At 53.6% G+C, this 15879-nt stretch overlaps 6 protein-coding genes across 6 annotated transcripts; 1 reads left to right on the top strand and 5 right to left on the bottom strand.

Annotated features, from left to right (window-relative positions):
- Positions 1 to 271: 271 nt before the first annotated feature.
- BU25DRAFT_412508 (acetyl-CoA synthetase-like protein) lies at positions 272 to 2323 on the bottom strand. The gene is made up of 3 exons (XM_033706810.1): positions 2238 to 2323; positions 712 to 2183; positions 272 to 658 (listed from the first exon to the last, which is right to left on the bottom strand). Exons 2-3 carry the CDS (start codon positions 2149 to 2151, stop codon positions 560 to 562), a joined length of 1539 nt encoding a protein of 512 aa, XP_033559649.1. The 5' UTR covers positions 2152 to 2183; positions 2238 to 2323; the 3' UTR covers positions 272 to 559.
- A 452-nt stretch (positions 2324 to 2775) lies between these two features.
- On the top strand, positions 2776 to 4526 carry BU25DRAFT_412507 (uncharacterized protein). The gene is made up of 4 exons (XM_033706809.1): positions 2776 to 2855; positions 2915 to 4143; positions 4194 to 4283; positions 4336 to 4526. Exons 2-4 carry the CDS (start codon positions 2983 to 2985, stop codon positions 4435 to 4437), a joined length of 1353 nt encoding a protein of 450 aa, XP_033559648.1. The 5' UTR covers positions 2776 to 2855; positions 2915 to 2982; the 3' UTR covers positions 4438 to 4526.
- An 831-nt stretch (positions 4527 to 5357) lies between these two features.
- BU25DRAFT_441279 (glycosyltransferase family 62 protein) lies at positions 5358 to 7673 on the bottom strand (the record flags this gene model as incomplete). Its single annotated transcript, XM_033709227.1, has 6 exons — positions 5358 to 5882; positions 5937 to 6017; positions 6068 to 6127; positions 6177 to 6802; positions 6899 to 7272; positions 7653 to 7673. 6 exons carry the CDS (start codon positions 7671 to 7673, stop codon positions 5599 to 5601), a joined length of 1446 nt encoding a protein of 481 aa, XP_033559647.1. The 3' UTR covers positions 5358 to 5598.
- Positions 7674 to 9495: 1822 nt separating this feature from the next.
- BU25DRAFT_112865 (uncharacterized protein) lies at positions 9496 to 10011 on the bottom strand. Its single transcript, XM_033700364.1, has one exon. It carries the CDS (start codon positions 9909 to 9911, stop codon positions 9615 to 9617), a length of 297 nt encoding a protein of 98 aa, XP_033559646.1. The 5' UTR covers positions 9912 to 10011; the 3' UTR covers positions 9496 to 9614.
- Positions 10012 to 10914: 903 nt separating this feature from the next.
- Positions 10915 to 12001, bottom strand: BU25DRAFT_492743 (uncharacterized protein). The gene is made up of 2 exons (XM_033711665.1): positions 11852 to 12001; positions 10915 to 11803 (listed from the first exon to the last, which is right to left on the bottom strand). The coding sequence occupies exons 1-2, from the start codon at positions 11911 to 11913 to the stop codon at positions 10975 to 10977; spliced, it is 891 nt and encodes a 296-aa protein (XP_033559645.1). The 5' UTR covers positions 11914 to 12001; the 3' UTR covers positions 10915 to 10974.
- A 1014-nt stretch (positions 12002 to 13015) lies between these two features.
- On the bottom strand, positions 13016 to 14908 carry BU25DRAFT_412502 (uncharacterized protein). The gene is made up of 4 exons (XM_033706808.1): positions 14858 to 14908; positions 14669 to 14756; positions 13750 to 14596; positions 13016 to 13699 (listed from the first exon to the last, which is right to left on the bottom strand). Exons 2-4 carry the CDS (start codon positions 14724 to 14726, stop codon positions 13423 to 13425), a joined length of 1182 nt encoding a protein of 393 aa, XP_033559644.1. The 5' UTR covers positions 14727 to 14756; positions 14858 to 14908; the 3' UTR covers positions 13016 to 13422.
- Positions 14909 to 15879: the final 971 nt, after the last annotated feature.

Genomic DNA, 15879 nt, shown 5'->3' with positions numbered 1-15879 from the left:
AGGGTACCAGGGTTCATAGGGCAAACATGGCTGTCTTCTGCCTGCTTTAACACTCAAGACATTCTGTACTCGAGAGCCAGAAACAGCAAAACAGGCAGAGACACGACATATGGGGGCTGAAGGCCCCACCACAGCTTTAGTGAGATCCATCAGCTATGCTCGTAAAGGTGCGCCAAAGTAGGCGCCTCGCTGAAAAAAGTACACCGCATGTCGGGAGAAGGGAATTTCATTCGATAAAAGACTAGTTGTGTGGAAAGGCAGCAGCACGTTTGTCCGGCTGCGCCCGGAGATTGGCGACAATGTGTCTAAAGGTCACGGGCAACGGAGGATTAGCATTGAAGATGGGGCTGCGCGAGTCAGAAGCGAGCGCCAAGCTGGACCCTGAAGAGTTGCGCGATCCGCTCGGAAGACAAGTGTGAGAAAGGCGGGGTCGGCGTTGCTGATTCATTTCGTTCGTGCGACAACAACATCCACATCTACTCGAAGAGAACGCCGGATTGCCGGGAAGAAGCAACATGCTAATTGTACAGGAGCGGCATCTGCAGGCGCGACGAGATGTTCAGATCTTGGCCTTGGGCTGCTTGAGCATGGCCTCTGCGACAAGGCGTCGCTGAATCTTGCCAGTTGCCGTCTTGGGCATGATGTCGGTGAAAAAGACCTACTGATCGTCAAAACATGTTACACGGCGCAGAAAGCATTGGAGAGACGCACCTGTTTTGGCAGCTTGAACTTGGCGACGCGATCGGTCAGCCATATCTTCAGGTCGCCCGCGGACAGCTTCTGGCCTTCCTTGACGACGACTGCAAGGCCGACGTCTTGTCCGTACATCTCGTCCTCTAGCGCGAAGCTGACAGCCTCCGACACGGCAGAGTGTTGCGCAATCACGTTGTCAAGCTCAATTGGGCTGATCTTCTCTCCACCCTTGTTGATCAGCTCCTTGATGCGACCAGTGATGATTACGTAGCCATCTTCATCCTGCTTGCCCTGGTCACCAGTGCGGAAGAAGCCTTCCTTGGTGAAAGATGAGGCGTTTGCGGTTGGGTTGTTCAGGTAGCCCTTGGTGACATTCTCACCGCGGATGCAGATCTCAGCCTCCTTACCCTGGGGGACCTCGTTACCCGTGTCGTCCAGGATCTTAACCTCGACGCCTTGACCAAGGCCCACACTGCCTGGCTTGCGCTGACCGGGAGGCAGAGGGTTACTCGTCATCTGGTGCGCGGCTTCGGTCATTGCGTAAGCCTCCAGTACAGGGGCCTTGAAGGCTTTCTCAATCTCATGGAAAGTCTTCGGCGAGAGGGGAGACGAGCATGATCGGATGAAGCGAATTGCGGGTACCGGACTTGGGACAGGGCTCTTCAGCAAGATCTGATGGATCGTAGGTACAGCTGTGTACCAGTTGGCCTTGTGTGTCTTGAAGTCCTTCCAGAACTCGGATGCGGAGAACTTCGGTGGCACAACAACTGAACCTCCAGAAGCCAACGGTGCAAGGAAACCAGCAAGCAGGCCATGCACGTGGAAGAGGGGCATAACGAGCATGGTGCGGTCCTCATGTGTCAGATCATAGGTTCCCTGGATGTTCTGCATGGTGCGCAGGAGGTTGCGGTGCGTAAGTGGCACTGCCTTGGGGCGTCCGGTGGTACCACTAGTGTGTAGTACGAGGGCTACATCGTCTGGCTGCGCAGACAGAACTGGCGAACTCTTGCCAGCCAGCTTTCCAGTCTCCTTCACATCCAGAACAACCTCCTTTCCGTTGTAGTAGCACTCAGCAATCGCTGCCTGGTACTTCCTCGCCGCCCTCACAGCGGCCGCATCCTGCGCGAACGCACCCTTTGGGACTAAAGCAATGGCCGAGCTAAGGTCATCGATGTAGAACTCGAACTCAGACTGCTTGTACGCTGGGTTCAGGGGAGCTGCGATTGCTCTTTGCCACGATGCGGCAATGAAGGACACGATGAACTCGTATGTGTTGGGGAGCGCAATGGAGACAGCTGCTTGCGCAGACACGCCAACCTTGGCCAGTTGCGCCTGGAATGCCTTCACGTCGGTGGTGAGCTTCTCGTAAGAGACCTCGAGCGCAGGCGATCCGGGTACGATGACGGCGGTCGAGGAGGAGATGGGAGAGAAGGCGTCGGCGAGCGTTGTCGGAGCCATCCTGTCTATTCTAGTATTAGATAAGGAGATATCTGTGGTTCAGGGTCAATGATGGTACAGTGATGGCGCAATTGATGAGGTGTTACCTAGAAAGACTTCTTTTTATACGAGAGATAAGGAAATCCGTCCGTCTATAGAGCACACTAAAGCCAGCTGAAGCGTTTAAGAGAAAGTTGACTGTACAGTTTCTCGCGGCCCGGCCTTTGGTCCATTTACGATAACAAGCGAATGACGCGATCTGGTCCAATTGCCGTAAAGCCGCATTCCCGTGATGCGGCTTAGACCGGGGGGAATGTCTTAGCGTGGGGTAGCGTGGAACGCGCTTTCCTTTCGCGAATCCGCGCCTGCTGCATTTCACCATCCCCGCGGGCTTCTACATCAACATCGCCGCAGTGTGTTGTCACTGTGTGCATACGATAGACTTATCAGTACTTTTTCTTCTTAACCTCACATCATACTCGATACCCCTCGACAACTCGTAGCGGCCGCAGTGCAGCAGTCATCTTTCTGCGCAACATCCCTAGCTAAGATGGGCTCTCAGCAACCGCAGAAGGCGCAAGCCTTGCCCAATCCATATGGCCTGCCAAATCCATACGCTCAGGCAAGCTTATCGAATCCGTATGCCGCAGCTACTGTTGCCTCGTCTGCGCCTGTCAAGTTCACAGAAGAGCAAGCAAAGGCCGAACAGCAGAAGAAAGCACCTGGTATCTACTTGACGAACTCCATACCATGTCTTTGAACCACGACTCATGAGCGTTTACAGCTTTCCATAATCCACACCAAATCAAGCGCCCCCAGGCCAAAAAAGCCGGCACTGTCAAGAAGCCCCTCATGCCTGCGGTTTCCTCTTCTACCTCCAACTCCTCAGACCCGGTCCCAGCTCCAGCTTCGAAGACAGAACAACATGGCATAGACTGGTATCGAAGCACTGCAGACGATGACGCAGCTATTCTTGAGGAGAGGAGGCAGCGCCAATACGAGGAGGCCCAGAGAAAAAAACAGATGAAGAAGTTCCAAAAGCAGTTCGGATACTGGAACCCAACAGCTCCACACAAGCCTGAACGCTGGTCAAATCTGAAGGCTTACAGAGCAAGTGGTGGCTACAGACGCAAGCAGGAAGGGTTCAACGACTTTCTGCGATCAGCCGCTCGCCAATCTGAAAGATCGAGGGAGGAGAGCGAAGGCTCCAATGCTTCAAGGCCCATGTCATCGTCAGGCTCGACCTCGCCGCCCCCCTCGTTCGCAACGAAGCCCACTTTTGCACCACCAGCGTCCTACGACCAGCCTACTACGTCTGAACAAGATGATGAGGACCCTTACGCACGCCGCATGCGTCTCTCGCAACAGCAGTCGAGTGCCGCACCGCCGCCACCGTCTGAACCTCAGCCACGCAGCTTCCCTCCACCACCAACTGTATCAGATGATGTTTCTCCGCCTCCGCCTCCGCCTCCACCGCCTGTGCCTACTGCTGGTGCACCCGGCACAATGCGTAGCTCCTCGATTTACGACAATGCCACTATCTCAGCACCACCTGTTCGCTACGCCAACGCTACAATCTCTGCGCCCCCAGTACGCTTCGAGCAGCCACCCACGCAACCCTCAAATGACGAACCCGAATATTCCGAGCGCCCTGCCAAACGCCCAAAAATAAGCAAAGCCGAAGCCATGATGGCGAAGATGGGCTACGTCAAAGGCCAAGGCCTGGGCAAGAACAACGACGGCGTAACCACACATCTCGAAGTCAAGATCCGGAAACCTGCACCAGGCGGGCAATCGAGTATCTTTGATGATGGCGAGGGCAACAAGGTCAAGAGTGCGCAGGTCTGGGATGTGCGTGGTGGAGAGCGGAAGAAGGATGAGCCGGGCAAGTTTGGGGAGGAGAGTCCTGTGGTTGTTACGTGGGGATGTGTGGAGGGCGTGGACTGGAGGGAAAATGCTGAGAGGGATGATGGTGGAATTAGACAGGATATGGGAGAGGTGTTCAGCACGAAGGTATGGATGATGCACTCAAATTCCCGAGACGGAAGCTAACTGTGCGGCAGTTTGGTCCTGTTGAAAGGTTGCAGGTCGACGAGTCGAATGCCGATGGAGTGGTGTACATCCACTTCAAATCGGTACTAAGTGCTCTTAACGTAAGTCTCGTACTCACTTCCAACTTCTGCATGTCCTAACATCAAACCTCAGGCTGTCAACCGGTTCGACGAAGGTTTCCAATACAGAGGTAGGAACATCCGTGCCCGGTATTACGACGAACGCAAGTTTCACGCCGGCACATACGACCATTAAGCATAGCCCTCCCTATAACAGCTAGAGATGTACGGAGACAAGATTCGATTACCTGATCAATCGCCCGCCATATACACGTAGCACTTGCGTGGTGTTGTTGCAAAGTGCTTCACCTTCACCTTCACCTTACCGTTCCCAACGTATACCCCGCTTTCTGCGCCCACTGCCATCTACTGCTCTATCCACTTGTCACAAGCGCTCTCTCTGACCTCATCTCGCAACACAACCAAGATGTCTGCTCCACAGCCCCGACATTTGAAGCGGAACGCAGACTCCAACGATAGCACACTCGACCGAGACAACAGCAAGTAGCTGCGCGCACATCCGACACGGGCGAACGAAACGCCGTCTGCTCGAGCTCTCCGGTCACAGGTTGCTTCTCAGCCGTGCTCACACCACCAAACCGACCCTAAGAACTCCCAACCAGATGAGCGCGGTCTGAAAGATGGCGCTTCTCCGGCTCCAGAGACAAAGAGACCCAGGTCTACTTCCAGCTCGACTGCACCGCCCGCTGCATCGCCTGCTCCGTCTACCCAAAATCGACAGCAGGAATGCGCCTCGGAAACATCTGCCCTTGCAGTCAATGCCCATGGCGTGTGAATCCTTACTCCATCCAGGCAGTACGGTCAACGGCGTTGCCAGCGCGGCGGGTCGAGATGGTGCCAAGGCAGCGAATCAGGTGCTTGACGAACTGATGAGCATGGAGACGGAACAGAGAGACAAGAAGAGTCGGAAGCGAGGGCGAGCTGAATATTGGCGGTTGCACGCAGATATCTACGATCATGGAGCGCAGTCCTTTCTCGTCTCAAGGTAACTATGCGCGCCTACAAAGCATATCCACATGATCGATCGATGATGAAGACAATCATTGATTTCAACCTGGTGGATCAATGAGTTGGAAACATGGTATAATGTGCTATGTCTACAGAGAACAGATCGATGCTCCCAGAGCCAGCTTTTCCGTCCCGTCTTATCAATGTACAGTATGCGAATGCTTCGCTACGCTAAGAGCTTGCACAAGCCACGCTCGTCCTCCCCGTCTATGTGAGTGATAATCAAACAACCAGAACTCCGTCATATGCGTCTTACTGCGCTTGTTTGATCTCCTTGTTCCGTATCATCATACATATTTTATCCTCCTCGCCATGGATTTATGCTCTCTTAAGCGTTGCCAGGCTTCTCATCCGTATCAATATGCCAGACAACATAATTCGGCAGTCCGTACACGCCATACCCAGCCCTCTTTGCCATCTTCGCGAACCCCTCCGTCTCCGCCTGGTTCTCGAATGCGTATGCGGGGAAGTTGATGCCGGAGCGGTGCACGTCGGCCTTTACCACGATGTTGACGCCGCCGATGCCGTCGAGGGGGATTTCTTCGTGCGGGTCGTCGTGGCGGTCGCCCATTTTCGCCATGTAGATGCGGTTTGTTTTATATTCTTTGTAGCCTGGGGGTCATGTCAGTGGGGCGTTGAGTCGAGTGAGGACAGATGGGTGCGTACCTTCGGCAAGGACGACGTCCTTGTCGAGCGTGGCGGCGAGTTTGAGGGCTTCTGGAGATTCTTGCCAGGAGTTGTAGTCGACTGTTTGTTGTCAGTATGGAGGTCAAGCATATCAGGGTGCGTACACGTACAGCGGCCTTCAATGTCGACCATCTTGCCTTTCTCCTCCTTGTACCTGTGGAACCAAATGTCTGTCTCGTCAGTATGCTGTCCGAGCTCACGGGCTCCCAAACTACTCACTGGGAACTAGGATATCCCTATCATGCATGACAAAGTCCTCAATGATGTTGGGCGGACTCTCGACAATATCCACATCTCTCCAGTACACCCAGCTATGATCAGGCTTCATCGCCGCCGAGAGCAGGTAATTCCTCGCCTTGCCCATAGCCTTTCTCCGCGGCCCTTGCGCAGCAAAGCCGTGTCGTTCTTCCACGCTCTGTCCGGTTGTCACGCCGAAGCTCTTCTCCACGATCATAGACGACCTGAACGCAATGTCCGGGTTGTTCTGCACCCTCTCGAGCTCCATTGCCAGCGCTGCCATGGTGTCATCCGTGGTGTCGCCGACCAGGAAGGCCAGGTCGATCAGCTCGTGCGGGTACGTAAGTTGCGTGAGGAGGTCGAAGTGTTTCGCGAGGTAGTAGGAAGCATCGCGCAGCGGTGTCAGGATGAGGACCTTCTCCTTGTTCCGTGCCGCGTCTACAGTCGACTTGATAGGGTCGAGGTTGATGTGCTGTATCTCGGTGCTATTGATCTCGATCGCCTTGCGGTGGTTGAATATGACCGGTGTTGTGAGGTGGCCGTACCATTCTTCGTTCTCGTTTGGCGTCATTCGCATGGGAGGTTTTGACGGGCCGAAGCAGTAGAATCTGGAAAGGCCAGATTAGCAGCTGTTCGCAATCACGCTTGTACATGCCCCGCGACAGCTTCATGCGCAACTGTATGGCCACATGGATCGTTCATACCTCTGCACCTCACTCGCGGCGCTGCCCATAGACCGCCATAGCAGCACGACCGCCGTGACAATCGCCAGCGGCACCAGAAACTTCGGACTCCGGACTCTATGTGTGATTTGCCTGTACGGCGGTATCCTCGCCTTCGCCGCCTTCCACGAGTAGCCTCCCTTGCCCGCTACCATCTGCGGCAGCATCTTGATACCCGCAAAGCCCGCAGGCTGCTTGTCCTCCTCCTCCTCTCCCCGAGCCTGGCTGATGCTGACGGACGAGCTCCTCGCGCGGATGTCGCCAGTATCTCTGCGCTGGCGCTGTGTGTGGAGGAGCGGGGACGGCGATTCCGGTGAAGCCAGCGTGGTGGTTTGTTGCGCGGTGCGCGGATGGAGCTACACTTGAGCTAAGGTAGTGACGTTTACCGGTATGGTCGTAGGTGGGGCCGTTGCCAGAAACAACAGACGTGACAGCACGTTCCTGCTGTGCGAGATTGGGTGTGGAAGGAGCGACGGGCAGACAGCAAACAATTGCAGTTCCAGACCTTGACAATCGTCCGCAATGTCGAAGCATGCACTGGATGCGCTAACTAAATTGATCGTCCGCAACAAGGTCCACCGATGACGACGCGTGGGAGAAAACGGCCCTCGATGTTTCGGGGGAGTAGTGTGGTGTTGTTATTGTGTTGTTGTTGTTGTTGTTGTTGTTGTTGGCAATTGCAAAGCCGTCCTGTCAGATTTTGCGTTGTCAACGGGTGCTTATCTTGCAAACAAACATTTCTGCTCGTTCTGAGCATGTCGCGATGGACCCTTGTCGTTGACACGTGAAGCCCAATGATGCGCTAGCACGCGCTACAGCTGAGTGCAACCAGGCGTCTGGAATCTGGCAGAGCATCACATAAGACGGCAACATGAAACTCTGTAAGAGCCTCGACTGTCCGAGATGCTGCACACGTCATGATCTACACCGTAAGCTTTTAACTGCCCGCTGCGGCCCGTACTGGGCGCCTCATCGTACCGAAGGATGTTTTTACGGGCTTCCTAACCAGTTTCACAGGGATATGAACCTTTGGCTGTGTAGTTGTGCCGCACCGCCTCCCTTACGACAAGTCAACTGCATTGGTGTATGTGATCGAGCTTCGAGATAGCTGGAGACAGCGCAACAGTCAGACAAATTGGAGCAGCTCTCTGAGACTACCTCCAGCTGAAGCGCTGTCCAGCCTCGAAGGAGAGCACCTCTGAAGTTAACAGTTGTGACAAGGCTTCGAAATCAGATGAAAAGGACCTTGGGATGGGTGAAAAAAAGCTCAGCAGGAACAGCTGTGCATGCCAGATGAGGCTCATGAGATCAGAATCAGGAGACAATCATGCCTGTCACCCAGCAGGATACCATTTCCCCTCACAAGAGAGACTCTGTTGGTCTCACTCCTTGTAGCCGTTGAAACATACGGGGTCTTCACAACGATATCGACCGTCGAAAATGGCAACGCATCCTGGACCCCTTCCAGCCTTCACAAACCCTCAATACGACGCCTACTAGCTTCATCCATGGTCTTTACATAAACCTAGTCGTCAGCCCTCTTCCGCGGCACTACTGCACGTATTGCTCCTGGACTCTACATTCCTTGTCAGCGGAACGGCACTGTACTTCCCCAAGCCTCGCTAACACGAGCTGCAAGCCCATGCTAGAGGTGGAGTTGCATACACGCCAGTATCCATTGGGCGCCAGCGGAAGCAGGGGATGGTCCCACGGCAGTGCTGCACAGTCGTGGTTGTGGAGAAATGGCATCATGGCTTCACCAAACTGTCGATGACCCGTCCGGCTTTGGTGGCTTGCAGAAACATCAAGGCTGTGTCGGATCTGGAGCAGAATCCTACACAGATCTTGAATGTGGATACAAGAACGATCGGTCAGCTGAGATGTGGAGATAAGGAAGTCATTGTACATGGAACATATTTCTGGCAAGAAGTCGGGCCTTTCACCGATCGTACTCTCGACGACAAGTAACAGCCTCAACTTGAGGGCAACGTTGAGAAAATCCTTCGGGAGTGTGCATCAGTCTAGTCTGGGCTTCGAAACGAAGTGATGGCCGCTCGAGATCCTTCGGCGTCTGGGGAACATCGTAGTGGTGGAGGAAATTCAATGTGATTTCCGCTATGCATTCGTAGGTTGTTGAATATCTAATCCAACATCTGACACGTAGTACAGAGGATGTAGGGATGTCTTCGAAGTTTCACAGTGCTTGGCCACTATACGGGTGAAGGTTTGTTTGTGGTGATCTGCGGGATCACGGAGAAGAGTTGCAAGGTTGGCGGAGTATTGCCCTGCTCCATGAGCAAATGCTGCCTTCCTGACTACAGGAAGCTCGAGAAGCAGACATCTCAAGCGAAATGTGAGAGCAAGTCGAGACGGCTCAGGGCATGCGCGAAGCCGCGTCCGTCCGAATTCAGCAGACACTACAAACGCTTTTCCACGTCGTTTGATGGCGGCCCGCAGTAGGCCATACTGAATTGTTGACTACTCACGGGGAGACGCATCGGCACGGGAACGAGGCTCCATCGACCAGTAAGATGTTTCGAACCAGGGTGGGAAAGCATTCTTGTCATACAGAAAGCCTTAAGAAGCCGGTGCCCAGAACACGAGCAAGGTCATTGTGGAGGACGAAACGAGTTCTCAGGTCGTACACTGCTGTAACAAACACGTTCTGATGCGACTGCCCGGCCATTTAGTCGGTGCTTTATGCAGGAAGCCGCTGCCGTTTGCACATCACAGGCCCATAATAGAGTCGCCATGAGTCATAGTGCGGGAAGCGGAAGTGGGATGTAGGACCATGACGAACGAATGCTGGTCGAAGGAGGGCAAATCCGTTGAGAAGGATGGTTGATGGTGATGCGGAGAAGCGCGCAGGACGTTGCCTTAGGCTGAAGTCGATGGGAACACAGAACTGCAAAGGGTCAGCCATCAGCGCATCTCGAACCGCGCGACTCCGGGGCTGCGTCAAAGGCGCTACATGAAGCAAGACAATGTGGGACATTCCATCCTCGTGCTCCCTGTTTCCATTCACCGTTCAGACGAGCCGTCCACCGCGATGCAGAGGTGAGAAATCGCTGCGGATGTTACAATGATGCATGCACGTTTGGCTGGCCTCTCCACTTTCGGCTACATTGTGCAGCGGAAGTGGATTGCCGGAGCCGTAAGCGAACGAACTGAACGTGAATAAGACAGAAGGCAACATGAGCCGCGATCGAAAGGCTGGGGTAGGGTTGTCAGGCATCACGGATACGGTATTTTTCGAGGTTTTGAGTACAAGTACGTACTTGTATCAACTGTACGTGTGGTATTTCTTGGCATCTATTTATAGCTGTAAAGAAGCCAGTTCAAGAGTAGATTTGGCACTGTTGCTGATCTCAGCAACCTTAGCAAACGTCTCCTCTGCAGGCTCAGATGACGACCCCTCGAGTTTACTAGTAAAATTGCTAACAAATCCGCCAAGGCTGTATCTGTATGGTATCTATCAGTTTTTAAACACAAATACACCAAGAAATACGACAAATACTGTTTCTCTGTACTCCACCCCTAGGCTGGGGTCGAGGATTGGCCTGTCGGCAGGATGGGAGCGAAGGCATTAGCGGCGGCAGTGATGAAGAAAGGTGGGTCAGAGAAAGTGGAATATGACGAGGCGAATGATGTGAGTTGATTTTGATTGTTTGATCGTTCCTGCCTCGAGCAAGGAAGGAGCGCTGGTGCATCGATTGCGACGCGGGTATACCATAATGCTAAGCTAAGAATGTTCATGATTAGAAGGCCGTTGCAATCGTCATACAGAATGTCGTTCGTCGTGAAAAAGGAAATGCCAAGAAAAGGAGTATGAGACAACCACCCAGAGATGTACTGCAAAGAGCCATGTGCGTAAGCAGGATACACGGTGAGAGAGCGAAGTCTACTCCAAGCCGAAAGAGATCCGCCAAAGCGACGAGAAGTAACAGACTTTTGATGGAAACGAAATGCCTTGCAAAGAAACAAGGTACTGAATAAACCGCCAATGCCGCTGAAAATCCACAAAAAGCTGCAACGTCGGGCTGAAAGCGGCGCGATGTCTACTGTTCTTCATAGATCATGCGCTGTGAGGCTGATTTCCAACCAGCCTCGCCGCGAGTGTTCTTCGCAGCGATCAAGTGTTGTCGAAATCGGGCCACTTCCTCCAGGAGTTGCTTGTTCGACATGGACGGCGCTTGCTCACCCAGACGTCCAAGAAAGTTGATATCATCGTCGATCTGTTCGTTGCTTTGCCTAAGCATCAAAATACCGGAGCCGTTGACATCAGCTTTGTTCCAAAGAGACGGTTGAATGCCATCTTCTTTCTGAACGTCCCAGCTGATGTTGTTGTTCTTGAGTGAAGTCCAGCCAACTTTGCCACCGTGTCGTGGTGCCGCAGTGATCTCGATATTGGGGTTGCCCTGCCTGCACACCATCGCGATCTCGGCCTGGTCGAGGGCTTGACAGTAGCGGTTGCCCGCTTCGTTGTCGCTCTTTTGAACCCTCGAGGAAGTAGTACCAGTAATCGCTCGTTTGGAGTACTGCTTGCGGTCGTGTCGCTTCTTCTTGCTTGCCTTTCCACCAGTGTGAGGTGTAGCAGCTGTGGGGTCAAGAATCGGTGTGGTGTAAGGGAACGTCTCGACATGGCCGGCCTGCATTCGCAAGCAATCGAGGGGTCTGGCACCTCCATACTGAGGCTCGAGAGTGGAAGTGGAGAATGTGGGAGAGGCAGATCGAGAGGGATGAAAGCCAGATGACGCTATCGAGGAGACTGATGGACGCCTCGACATGTCGGACTCATAGGTGGTGACGCTCGAACTGTAGTAGAAACGCTGTTCTGGAGTGACCTGGCGAATAGGTGGCAGCTTGACATTGGTGAGTTCAGGCTTGCTGAGAGTAGTTAGCACTACTCCATAACAATGGTGCAGGTCTTCTTACATTTCATCAGCAGGTTGGTGAGACACAACTGTTGTTGGGTTGGGCAGATGAAATTGATGCATTATGTAGGAGTGATGAAGAACGTTGAAGTGCAAAGCAAGAACAGGAAGCCGCCAAAGGATACAAGTGATCTGAATGCAAGTCGTGAATGTTGCGACGGGACACTGAGGGAGAAAGTGAATGTCCTTTATAGCATCTGAAGATTGAGGGCCATGGTATCATGCACAAGATCTTGGTGACGGCAACGCGGAAGCGGGTACTCAACTAGGTTCGAGGACGTTAGTTGATGGCCGTTGCAACCTTTTACACGAACGAGGGTATGAATCCTTTCGGTACCAAACTTCTATCATGCAAGACCAGAAGAAGAGCAGTCGTGTCTAGACGGCTGTACTCAAAGGAGAATGGTTTACGCCACTGCTAGCTGTGGGTGTGAGCTAGGCGATGCGCCTAGGTGCATCGGCAAGGGACGTCGTTTGAGACATGCATGTCTGCAGCTGATAGACATGGGCACCCTGCACATGCTCTGGCCGTTTCTCAATGACAGCCAAAGGATACAAGGCTGTCAAGCGCTATTCACCGCTCATATTCGCTTCGGTCAACGCAATAATTGATTCGAGCAATGCAACAATCGACTTGCGCCTTCGGAGTCGTCAATGTAGAACAGCATTGTCAAATGCAGAACGTGCAGATGTAGCGCTCGTTCGCTGTGAATATGTCTTAGAAAGCAGCAGGCACTCTGCTTTAGGCTTCGAGGCTGATGGTAATTCCCAATTCGTGGCTAAGGTATCATCGTGGCTTGCTCGATTGGAGCGGGAGAGGCCTTGGTTGAAAAAGCAAACCTCGAAGATACCGTTTACCAGGCTCACGGTCGGCGGCTGCACACTCTCAATTCGCGAGACCCTCTAAGCCAGCGGCTCGTCCTTTTGGCAAGGAAGTGGAGAAGCAGGACATGGGTTGGTGTTGCGAGAGCTGAACCTGGCTGTGTAACTGCAGTGATGTTGCTGAGCAACAATCCCGGTTCGACACTACGCGGACGCTAAGAACTGGTCCGCATTCCCCGGCTCGAGCAAACAGTTTAGGATGGCAAACGAAGAAGTGACAGAGCATCTGATCAAGACACGGATATGCGCGCGAAATGTCACACTAGAGCAAGTTGAGCAAAAAGTCTGATCAAGTAATATTGACAACCCAAGAGTGTATTTCTGCTTGCCCTATACGACGAGGTGAAAAGCGTAGATACCCTATACACAAAATTGAAAAGAGTGTAACAAATGTGCAAGTGCAACTCTCTCAAGCAACCCATCGTGCCATTCCGCTCAACGAGGCTGGAGAGAACTGACTAGTGTGTACTGCAGATTGAAAGTCTACCATATTTGACCCCAGTAGCCAATTGATACATACAACTGATGCATACGGGCCCATTAACCCTTCGCCCAAACCACTCCAATCCTTGTCAAGCTGAGCTCGAACGTGAGCGCTTGTCCGGAAGATGCCATACGCTATCAAAGGAAGCCAGATCATGGATGATTAGTCTATGCAAATACAATGGAAACGCCAGCGTCCGATACCGTTTAGAGGAGGAAGACAGCGGCCATGGCAGCAAGACCAAGAGCACCGTTGACTGCGCTCAGGCTTGTGGCGGCACCGGTTTTAGAGTCGCTGCTAGTCTGGCTGGTAGGCTTGCTTCCCTCCTGGCCGGGGTCGACGAGCTTGCCCTGGCAGAAGTACTTGCCCTGAATGAGCTTCTTGTCCTTGAGGGGCTTGTAGAAAGCGCAAGCCTCGGTGACGTTGCCGGTGGACTGCAGGTTGAAGGCACCGACGACGCTGTCAAGCTCGGGGGTCTCGACACTAGTATCTGTTAGCACTGGTATAGGATTAGATGTCCCAGCTTGACTTACTCGCTCATGTTTCCAGAGATATCGAAAGCACCACCAATGCTCTTCAGCTTGGGGAATCCGTCGATGGTAGAAAGGTTGGTGTTGTTGGCGATTTGCAGGTTGTCGGTGATCTTGGTGAGCAGAGGAAAGCTGATGTTGGATACCTGCTCGTTGGCGACAATGGCGAGAGCCTCACCGATGGTAGTCAGGTTGGGAGCGGAAAAGCTTTCGAAACCGTTGTTGTACAGACCAAGAGATCCGTTGAGGGTCTCGAGAGAAGGCATCTCAAGAGAGCCGATGAAACGGAAGGTCAAGTTGGTGGCCCAGATAAGGTTGGGCAGGGTGACGGCGAGCTTCTCGTTGTTGTCGGCGAAGGTCAGCGAGTCAGAGACGTTACCTAGCTGCATGCTGATCTCGTTGATGTAGCCGTTGTTGGCAATGAAGATGGTATCGGCCTTCTCGATGTTGATACCCTCGAGGGAGCGGAGAGCAGTGTTCTGGATGTTGATGTTGTCGGCCTGGGTGACCTCGGCGGTAAAGCCAATGGTCTGGAGGTTGGGGAGAGCGTTCCACTTGATCGTCTCGACAGTCTTGAGCTTGGGGAAGTCGACCGCGTAAAGGCGGGTCAGGCCGTCCAGGTTCAACGAGCCGTCGATCTTCTCGAGGCTGTCAGCGCTGATACGCTTCATGTTTGAGTTGTTGGTGGCGACCAGGTTGCCGTTCAGCTCCTTGATGCCGTTCAGGGCAATGTCGTCAGTGGTGCCGGTCGCAATGGCGATGTTGCCAGAGAAGGTCGAGCACGAGGCAAGAGCGGTGGCATCGCCGGCGTTCTGGATGGTGGTGGTCGCGGAGACGGTGCACTCAGCTGCTAGGATGTATAAGCAGAGGCTTCACATCAAAGGGACACCCCAATGGCTTCCCTATGACAGGATAAACATACCGTAGGCAGAGCCTGCGAGGGCCAGAGCCGGCAGGGCAACCTTGAAGAACGACGACATGGTGGTTGATGTGCGAGACGGTATCGGTTACTGGTAGTGCAATGTCAGTCGCTGGTCGGTGATAGACTTTGTGTGCTTCCGTGGCGTGGTGGTGTTGTCTGTCGTCAAAGGAGACGTCGGGATGCACGAACCGTGGATATTAAGACTGCGCGCTGTTGGGCGGACTAAGTTGCTCGGTGAATGGGTGGAAAGATGCGTGGAGCGAGAGACAGAATTAGTTGCAAACGAAAGAGCACCGTATTAAGAAGAGTAGCCCCAGCACCGACGGGGAAAGCGTAATGGTCTGACGAGCAAGAACGAGGGTGGATGTCGTAGAAGAAGGAGTGGGTAGCACTCGGCCTGCGAAAAGAAAGGAGGAAGGCAGGCGCGACCCTAGTCACCTTAGCGCGCCGACTATATCAATCGTTATTGGCTCGTGCGTGGCATTCTCTTCGCGTCGACCATCAACAAGCCTGAAGCAGCGCAGGCCAGCGCACTGTTGGGCCACGCGCTGGCAGCCGATTGCCCTCTCGGACTTCTGTGGACTGCAGACAGCGGCACAAAGCAGCAGCTGTAGTGCTACTCTCTCGTCGCCGTTGTGAACTGCTGCAGCGTGCGACGACGCCACCCATGGTTCGAGAGGCTGTCAGGATCTTCTTGACAGGCAGTGAAGGCATCGGCGTTTCCAACCATGGATAGCCTTCGCAGGTCCGCACTCGTCCCGCAGCTTTCAAATCTTGATTTCTTGGAAGTGGTGCACTGCTTTCCAGCATGTGCCGCCTCACAATCCAGAGCCAGCCTGCCGATCGAGAGTCGTCTCCAAGTGCTGCTGCTGGTGTGCACCGTCTGGTTGTTCATCCGTAGTGCATTTCACTCGGCTGGTGGCTCATTCCAGCGGCCATGGCACACGCCACAACACTGCACTAGAGGTCAGAAGCCACCCCTTCAGGATCAGGATCTGCCCTAGACTCTCCGCTACCTGTTCAACGTGCTTATCGATTCTTGAGCCTTGATGAAGCGGACATCGTGTCTGGCCTGTCCGTGCGTGCGCACTTCAAACCTCCGTACGGGTGCACAATGTCTGACATCTCAAACACAGTCCCGCACTCTCCAAACTATTGTCCTCTCACAGCTGCATCCCCCGCACGCATGTCCAGCCACAAATCGCGATTTT

This window comes from Macroventuria anomochaeta, assembly GCF_010093625.1.
Source record: "Macroventuria anomochaeta strain CBS 525.71 unplaced genomic scaffold BU25scaffold_25, whole genome shotgun sequence".
Lineage (NCBI taxonomy): Eukaryota > Fungi > Ascomycota > Dothideomycetes > Pleosporales > Didymellaceae > Macroventuria > Macroventuria anomochaeta.
The sequence above is the reverse complement of the archived record's forward strand: the minus strand, read 5'-3'. Positions and strand labels throughout refer to the sequence as shown.

Bases quoted from the DNA above. Each gene is read 5' to 3' on its own strand.
- BU25DRAFT_412508 (XM_033706810.1), bottom strand. From the start codon at position 2,151: ATGGCTCCGACAACGCTCGCCGACGCCTTCTCTCCCATCTCCTCCTCG. The intron at 659-711 runs GTGCGTCTCTCC...GACGATCAGTAG, and splicing joins AGTTCAAGCTGCCAAAACAG to GTCTTTTTCACCGACATCAT.
- BU25DRAFT_412507 (XM_033706809.1), top strand. From the start codon at position 2,983: ATGCCTGCGGTTTCCTCTTCTACCTCCAACTCCTCAGACCCGGTCCCA. The intron at 4,144-4,193 runs GTATGGATGATG...ACTGTGCGGCAG, and splicing joins GAGAGGTGTTCAGCACGAAG to TTTGGTCCTGTTGAAAGGTT. The intron at 4,284-4,335 runs GTAAGTCTCGTA...ATCAAACCTCAG, and splicing joins CGGTACTAAGTGCTCTTAAC to GCTGTCAACCGGTTCGACGA.
- BU25DRAFT_112865 (XM_033700364.1), bottom strand. From the start codon at position 9,911: ATGTCCCACATTGTCTTGCTTCATGTAGCGCCTTTGACGCAGCCCCGG.
- BU25DRAFT_492743 (XM_033711665.1), bottom strand. From the start codon at position 11,913: ATGCATCAATTTCATCTGCCCAACCCAACAACAGTTGTGTCTCACCAA. The intron at 11,804-11,851 runs GTAAGAAGACCT...AACTACTCTCAG, and splicing joins CACCAACCTGCTGATGAAAT to CAAGCCTGAACTCACCAATG.
- BU25DRAFT_412502 (XM_033706808.1), bottom strand. From the start codon at position 14,726: ATGTCGTCGTTCTTCAAGGTTGCCCTGCCGGCTCTGGCCCTCGCAGGC. The intron at 14,597-14,668 runs GTATGTTTATCC...TATACATCCTAG, and splicing joins CCTCGCAGGCTCTGCCTACG to CAGCTGAGTGCACCGTCTCC. The intron at 13,700-13,749 runs GTAAGTCAAGCT...AACAGATACTAG, and splicing joins ATCTCTGGAAACATGAGCGA to TGTCGAGACCCCCGAGCTTG.